General features: G+C 34.3%; 2 protein-coding genes across 2 annotated transcripts in view; one reads left to right on the forward strand and one right to left on the reverse strand.

The window, feature by feature from the left end:
- The window catches only part of LOC119832505 (voltage-dependent T-type calcium channel subunit alpha-1G-like), a 16,755-nt gene extending 16,600 nt beyond the window's left edge, over positions 1 to 155 (reverse strand). The window contains exon 1 of the mRNA XM_038356167.1: positions 50 to 155. Coding sequence (XP_038212095.1) covers positions 50 to 155 — 106 coding nt within the window. The remainder of the gene's footprint in view (positions 1 to 49) is intronic.
- LOC119832582 (voltage-dependent T-type calcium channel subunit alpha-1G-like) lies at positions 63 to 8,509 on the forward strand. The gene is made up of 10 exons (XM_038356254.1): positions 63 to 125; positions 1,618 to 1,763; positions 2,750 to 2,942; positions 3,108 to 3,257; positions 3,339 to 3,500; positions 3,968 to 4,186; positions 4,429 to 4,621; positions 4,812 to 5,381; positions 5,449 to 5,678; positions 5,763 to 8,509. The coding sequence occupies exons 2-10, from the start codon at positions 1,696 to 1,698 to the stop codon at positions 6,531 to 6,533; spliced, it is 2,556 nt and encodes an 851-aa protein (XP_038212182.1). The 5' UTR covers positions 63 to 125; positions 1,618 to 1,695; the 3' UTR covers positions 6,534 to 8,509.
- The last annotated feature ends 309 nt before the right edge of the window (positions 8,510 to 8,818 follow it).

Consider the following 8,818-nt stretch of genomic DNA (forward strand, 5'->3'; position numbering starts at 1 on the left):
AACATACCACAGTGACATCAGTATCGGAGGTGAAGGCGAGTAACCTGACAGCGAGTGGGCGCGCGCACGCGCTGCCCAGAGCCAACAACCAGCCGCTGCCGCTGATCAAACAGATCAATGAGGAGGTGGGTACTAGGTACTCTTGCTTGCTTCATAAAATGAGCATTCTATTGTTGATTGAAATAACCGAATTAATTTGTTAAAGATTTTTTTTTATTTGTCGTTCTATATATGACAATATTGCATAGAACTGTACTAGGTTAAATAATATCTAAGAGAGAAATTAATGGTTATTAACTGCATAACAAAATAGTTATTTGATGTTTCTGGCTTTAAACATTTTGTTATTATTTCCGGGACTAAAGTAAAATAATATCTTACCTGTGATTTGCTATTCGCTTTGTTTACTACAATACAACTAAACATTGATTACAAGTTCAGGTGCAAAGAGACGCGATATCTCTTGTATGAAAATGTTATAAATTATTAATAGATACCGATTAATAGATAATATCGTCAATCTATTATTATCCATAAAAGGATACCAAATATAAACTAAATAAGCGCAGTATAATAAAAATGGTCAATAATATTAAGTAGGTACCCACTTACAAGCATTTCAAACACTGGTCAGTTCTCATAATTACCGACTCGACAAATGACCACTCTACGCTACACTAATGTTCGACTAGCTCTTGTTCTTGATTAATGAACTACAAAGTATAAAATGGACAAAAGAAAACTATTGAAGGAGCACTTTCAGATTTTTTTAACGATCGCTAATGATTTTTCTTCGTGGATTTTATGAAATTGAAGTGTTTTAAGTACAAGTGAGAAATGTAATTGAAGTTATATTAATTAATATAAATAAACATATCTTCCTTACAAAAAGCTTTCGTTTTTAACGTTTTGAATCTAAACTTTCTCTAGTAAACAACATAATAAAACAAGCAGAACTAAGTTCATAGTTTTAATGCTATATTAGGTTTAAGTACCTCAAGTCGCTGAACAAATGTTAGAACATAGAGCAAACGGTAAAGCGTCTTAATGTGTGCTAATACTACAACGTAGTTTACTTAAAGAAATACTTTTGTATAGTATTGAATGATTAATTTATGTGCTATGCTAATAAATGTAAAAAATTATAATATGAAATTGGAATAATAAGTCCCTTGTGAATAGTATACAATAGAAGTGTATTTTTAAAAAGATCAAGTCATTAAGAAACAAGACTCATTATAATTTTTTAACTCCACAAGAAACATTAAATTCAACACATTTAAAATACTAAAATGTGATCTATATTTTGCGTCACATTTTTAAAACGATTCCATTTCATCTTTTTTTACAAGACTAATTGGATGCCGGAATTTGTTATTTGTACTCTTTGTTTGGTTAATAAAATCATTCATTCGGTCATTTGTTAACCTTTGTTAAAAATTCATTAACCAATTACTGTATTGAATATTTGTACCGCGTGAAATTTGAAAAATGTAACGAAAAATAAAACAAGAATTAAATATTATTGTGTATCTGTCTCTCAATCATTATTAGGGTTCATTAAAAATAGAAACTGCAAAGGTGGATGACTTTCACCCCACGCAAATTTACTTACAGGTAACAATAAACAATGTGTGTATATTTTCGTCGAGATTCGACAGAAGAAGATTTAGATTTAAGGACCTTTTTCGTTTTATGGAGCCGACAGGGTGTCTCAAAGAAAAAGAGGATTATGCTCTGTATATATTTGCCCCAGATAATAAGTAAGTTTTCTCTTTGTCAATGTCGTATCTGTGCTTTTTGCATAATTCGAATTCTATTCGTGTTTTCTTGTGTATGTTTTAATTGAAATTTAGTAGTATATACACTTTAAATAAAATACTTTTTAACGAGTGCAAAAATTAATTCGTTTCTTTTTAAATCCTCTGTTGCTTTTTAATTAATCAATAGATAGATATGTGCATTATTTTAAAATATTAACATACAACGAAGTAAACATCGCCTCGTTGCGAAACAAGAGTATTTGCACCTATTAAACATCACACACAATACGGGAGGAATTTCAATTAACGGAGATTGCGGATTCTAAGAGCTTTGATCCTTATTAGCATCGCTTTCATAATTTGTCAATAGCATGTCGAGCTAAAGTGAAGCCTTGTCTTTGTAATGCTGATCACAGAAAACCAATTTGTCGTACCCAACGCCAATTATATTGATATCCTAAAATCCGAAATTATATCGATATTAATTACTGAAAGCATCCAATTATTTATTAATTTATCTGCGAATAGACGCGTTCATTGAAATATACGGGAATTAAATACTTTGCAAATAAACACGAAACTTAATAATCGCTTAATTTAATTATGGTGGTTAGAGACGAATCGTTACGTTATATTAATTTACGATCGTCGTGATACTTGTAATTAGTACATATTTGGGAATCGAGATCAATTATCCGTCAATATAAATCCGTTAATTAGAAATAAATGCTACATTAGATTGTAATTTTTTAAGTCATGAAAATAATTTTCATAAATCGTACATGAGCAGACAGACGATAGTGTAATATTTAAAGTTGGTTGTGTAATATGATTATCAGTAGGAATGCACAAGCGTGTTCATAATTTGTCTGTTTCCCGTTCTGTATTTACCATATTTTTAGTTCAGGCTTTCGCTTGCTTTTCTACAATCTTTTTAGTCATATGAAGTGCCCATATTTATGTATAATTTCTTACCAAAACTTTAGCATAAGAAGGTTCTGCACGTGGATGGTAACACGCAGTTGGTTCGACAACATAGTTCTGCTGTTCATAGCACTTAACTGTATCACATTAGCTATGGAACGACCAAACATACCTCCAGACTCGAAAGAAAGAGCATTTCTGTCCAGTGCCAATTACGTATTCACCGTCGTCTTCGCTGTGGAAATGTTTATTAAGGTAATTTCCTATTTTTAACATTTCACTTTAAAATTTTATGCTTCCTGTGTTCTTTAATCATTTCAAAATTCGTTATATATTAAAACATAATATGTATGGTTCCTGAGAATAACTTCATAATTTCAAATTTAATACTGAACTAAACGACCCCTTTATTTAATGTAGGTGGTAGCATCTGGAATGTTCTACGGTCCAGAAGCGTATTTCACTTCGGGTTGGAATATTATGGACGGTTCATTAGTCATCATATCTATTATCGACTTGCTAATGTCTTTAGTGTCTGAATCCAGCCCGAGGATATTCGGAATCTTGAGGGTACGGTAACTTCGTAATTTAACTGTATTGGATAGTAATGAAGATGGATTATTATTAAGTTTCAAAATTGTTTTTATTCAGGTTTTTAGATTGCTCAGATCATTGAGGCCCTTGAGGGTAATCAATAGGGCGCCCGGATTGAAACTTGTTGTGCAGACTTTATTGTCATCATTGAGACCTATTGGAAATATTGTATTGATTTGTTGTACTTTTTTCATAATTTTTGGAATTTTGGGAGTTCAGGTAAGTTGAAAAATGTTTACAATTACCTAAAACAATAATTAGTATTTTAGTATTGGTTTTAGAGAATTATTGTGGCTTACAAAAGTACCAATATAATTAGTTTCGTTACCGGTAAGCAACACATTGTTTGATATTCGCTGAAACCTTTATTCATAGATTTATCTATTCCATCAAGCTAAAAAATATTTTACCATCTCTATTATTAGCCTATTTCACTTTCACTGCACAAGCTATGGCCAATATTTTACAATGCGTCAGGCATATAGGTTTTTAGATGTCACATGTAGTTAAACTTTGGTTGTGCAATATGCCGGTACATATCAACGTTTACCTTTATCAATTGGAGCACTGGTGTTGTGTAAAATATGAAATTGAATGGATATTTTGTAATTTTATTTAGTACAATTTTTTTTATTTTATTTAATAAAACGTCGTGCAACTGAAATAACAGAGACGCTTTGTCGTAGCTGTTTAAAGGGGCGTTCTTCTATTGCGAAGGCGCAAACATCAAGAACGTGAAGAACAAATCGGATTGTCTGGCGATAGAGGGCAACGTGTGGGTGAACAGGAAATACAATTTCGATGATCTCGGCAAAGCTTTGATGTCGCTGTTCGTGCTCAGCTCGAGGGACGGCTGGGTCAATATCATGTACACTGGGCTCGATGCGGTTGGGGTCGATCAACAGGTACTTTTCGATGCCTTTTACGGTGTGCTTGCTATATGCTAATGATATATGTGATTTCATAATTTTTATTTATACCATTGTAATACGGATATATTTGAGATACTTGAGTATCGTGTTTTGATATATTATTGAAAAACGTTATTACTGCAACATGTTCAAATTATATTTTTAATAATATTAAGTGGCTTAATAATAAAGCCTACAAATTGATATCAAGAGTGAATAATTTTTTATACCAACAGCCAATAGTAAACTATTCAGAATGGCGTCTCCTGTACTTCATTGCGTTCATATTATTGGTGGGGTTTTTCGTGCTAAACATGTTTGTGGGAGTTGTTGTGGAGAACTTTCATCGCTGTCGAGAAGAGCAAGAGAAGGAAGAAAGAGTGAGGCGAGCCGCAAAGAGGGCACTACAGATGGAAAAGAAGAGACGTAGTGAGTGATTTCTAATGATTTTGTTGTATTTTTTTACTCTTTTGTTATCGTTTTCGTTTAAGTTTGCTGTATCGAGTGTCGATGAATGGTGAAAATAAAATGTGTTTGTTTTTTGTTGGCGTAAGTCATTGAGGAAAGTCTATGTATGTATGTGAAATAAAAAAATGTGTAAAATCCAATTTATTTTCAGAAATGCATCAAAGGCCGTACTACTCCGACTATTCGCAAACGCGCCTGTTCGTGCACAATGTTGTCACTTCCAAATATTTCGACTTGGCCATAGCCGGCGTTATCGGGCTGAACGTAGTCACAATGGCGATAGAATATTACAGGATGCCGCCGGCGCTCCAATACGCTTTAAAAATATTTAACTATTTCTTCACTGCCGTGTTCATACTTGAGGCCGCAATGAAACTCGTTGCCCTCGGCTTTAAGATTTACCTGAAAGACAAGTGGAATCAGCTCGATGTGATCATTGTAATTTTATCTATTGTCGGAATAGTATTAGAAGAGCTAGAGACTAACATTATCCCAATAAACCCAACTATTATGAGAGTGATGCGAGTGTTGCGAATTGCAAGGGTTTTGAAATTGTTAAAGATGGCTAAAGGAATTCGAGCTTTGTTGGATACGGTGATGCAAGCTCTTCCGCAAGTGGGCAACTTGGGATTACTATTTTTTCTATTATTCTTTATATTCGCTGCATTGGGAGTGGAGCTCTTTGGCCGTTTAGAGTGTTCGGATGAAATTCCTTGTCAAGGTATGTAGAAGTTTCTTGTTTTCTGTTTGGAGTGCATTTTCGTTTTATAATTATTAATTTGTTTAAGGTCTCGGTGAACATGCTCATTTTGCTAATTTTGGAATGGCATTCCTTACACTGTTCCGCGTGGCAACCGGCGATAACTGGAATGGTATAATGAAAGACACATTGAGAGAAGACTGCGACAGCTCCGTCGATTGCGTGCGAAATTGTTGCGTGTCTACTATTATCGCGCCGATATTTTTCGTCGTTTTCGTACTTATGGCACAATTTGTCCTCGTCAATGTCGTCGTCGCTGTAAGTATCTCGTATGGGTACTAAATAAATTTTACAGGTATGGATATATAAATAATAATTTTTAAACACTTTCAATTACAATAGGTGCTAATGAAACATCTTGAAGAATCCCACAAACAAATGGAAGACGAGATCGATATGGACGTGGAACTAGAAAGGGAACTGGAAAGAGAAGCCGATGATGAGGAAGACAGAGCTCTGTGCCGAGCTCTCGAACAATGCACCTCCCCGCCGCGGCCTTTGAACAAGGTACCTTCATTGCCTGCTAACTTCACGTACAGCGAGCCCAAACATCAGCCCATACCATCTCCTCGCCGCCGCCGTACATTACATTCCCATCACGCATTGCTCCCAGCCGCCTTACCTCAAAGGAGAGCTTCGTTGTCTCCCCATGCGTTTGGTCGCCGTCGGCAAGACTCCTCAGCGGACGCGCCGGCCGCTCTGTACGAGGAAGACGCACGTTTTATCGACGCTGACGATGTCGACGAGCTGGAACCCGGCAGTCCCCCGAGACGGGATTCCTTCGCACAGAATCGACGGCAACGCGTCGATAAAAGGAATTCACTGCGCAGCGAAGAAGCCAGATTGCTCCGCCCTGCCCCAGTGCTACTCACAGTTCCTTCTACGAGACAGAGCTTAAGAGATAAGACTAAACGTAGACCGTCTACTGAGTCCGCGACGGCGAGTGAAGTGAGCCACGCATCATTCCGATCGAAAGAAGATCCGTCAATTAAATTAGATCAAGCGATAACGGAGGAAGAAAAGATTAGAATAGTGATAGCTGAGAGACGGAAAATAGACACAGGAAGGCCCGAGCCAGACGATATAGTGGAGTTATCGGAGTGTGGCTCCTAGTCCAGGCAGGGCCGGCCGCACCAACATCACGAGGTTTACATCTAAAGCAAGTCTTGTGCCCATTTACCCCTCTGTGCTCCAACTCCTATCCTAATTCCTCTAAAGGACACGTCGTGAAGGACTTCGAAGCTTGAACTCGGTTGCTTCAAAGTTACTTGTGTTAAAAGTTTGTGAAAAGTATGTTCGAGTGGTTTTGAGACTAAGTGTTAACGTTTGGAATCATTTACACTCCCTTTTACCTGTAGATATCCTTTACCTAAGTTTTCTACTTGCGGCCGGTTCAAGAAATACAGACTCTTAAAAATTTATTTAAATAAATCGTATTGAATTAGATAGCTATTAGAACTAGTCAATTTGTGGTGGTGGTACATTTTCTACGAACGCTGATGTTATTTTAAACTATATTTCGTAAATTAGTACGGTGCTTGCTGCGTAAGTTTTGTTCGTTACGTGTAAAGACATTAAACGTTTTCAATGAACCTCAACGAAATGGTGGTTTATTAAATTATTTTTATTAATGTTTATATGTAGTCATTGTTTTAGAATCAATGTGAATGTTAAAATTGATTTTGTATATGTATAGTATTACGGGTTTCGAATCATTGAAAGTTATTATTTAAGCCAACGATTATTGAAGCCTATTGTTTGTGTATATTTAGTCGCGAGGAACTTCTAGTAAACGACTGTTTAGTAATGTAGCATCTACTTATAATTAAATTTATGTCACTGTCACGTACCTTAAGATTGATAACAGAACCAAACGTTCGCGAATTGAATATTTCTCTTTTAAACGAAATTGTATTTTCTGAATATAAATGAATCCTATTTTCGTACAGAATTATGTAATTTAGTGTTCACTATTAATACGCACATAAACCTAGATTTACTTAATTTAAAAGCCATTACTTCCGAATGTATCCCAAAATATGAATAAACACAAAAAAAAGTATTGCTTTTAGCTATAATGTAGCTAAATTAACATTATTTTTATAGTACGATAATTTATTATTATTCGGTAAACAAACATTTGAATGTGCCAAAAAATTGTATCATTTCTTTTTTGTTTAAGATGAGACATAATTCTTTGGATATCCTTACTTTGCAACCAAGATCTTAAAATACAATGAATATTCTTCAAATCTAATGACTATTTTATATTTGATTTATCTAGTTGTTAATTCATCAAAGTTTTAGTAATATCATTTTCATAACTAGCTAAATAGTAAAAGATGTTCTGTGAAGAACTACTTCATAAATGATGAAAAAAACACAGACTTTCACTTTTCCGATAGATATATCCTGTAAGTTTCTGATATGTGTCTATGTAGTAATTGTAACAGATAGACAGTGGTACTAGTTAGGGACATCAGCAATAAATTTATACTTCGACTGTGCCTTTCCTATTTCTAATATATAATAAACTTGTGAAGTAAATGGTGGATGGTCATGGAGCTCGATGTATGTAGCGTAGAAGTTACATGATAGATACTACATTATCGGTGTCACGTGTATTTAATTACATTCATAATAAGTATTCTTTCAAGTCATCTTCAATATTCACATACCAGTTAACAAGTTTATCATTCCAACAAAGAAACTATTATCTTGTAATATTCGGTTATCTTACTTTTCAGACCAACTGACTTCGTTATGAAACTCTACGATTTTCTAAAAGAACTTATACTTTTATTACACAACGTCTTCCAACCTTTCATACTTTACCTTAAAATTTTAGTATTTTCTCAGAGTATATATTATAATAAATTAACAATAGCTATTAAAATCAAAACGTAATGTAGACATTCTTTTTCTTAACGAACTCTAAGAATTGATTAAAAGGAATTTAGTAAATTAAGAATAGTATTTTCGTGATAAAAGAAAATTTCGTGATAATGATGTTTATTTTTTCGGTACTGACTGTATAATATTTTAAGAAGTATGAACAATGTTCATTAGTTGAGTACATCTGTTAACGTAGCTGGCCATCGCCAGAGTTACGGCATGTTAGGTTGAAAAATAAATTATTAAATAAATATGCATGGCTTTTATTATGTCCTTCCCATAGTTGTCCTTCTCGACAAGAAAGGCCCCACTAATCTCTGCAGATGGCGACAATAAGAAGGAAATGGAAAAAAAATTAAGGGACATGTATATTTTTGCTTATTATGAAAATTTTATTGCCATTTTAAACAAATTGGTAAACACGTGATTTTAGATAAATAATGAGACCATTATAAGAAGTTTGTTATGAAATACAAGAAATCTATCTCTATCTATCAATCGGC

Source organism: Zerene cesonia, chromosome 15, assembly GCF_012273895.1.
Source record: "Zerene cesonia ecotype Mississippi chromosome 15, Zerene_cesonia_1.1, whole genome shotgun sequence".
NCBI classification, from domain to species: domain Eukaryota; kingdom Metazoa; phylum Arthropoda; class Insecta; order Lepidoptera; family Pieridae; genus Zerene; species Zerene cesonia.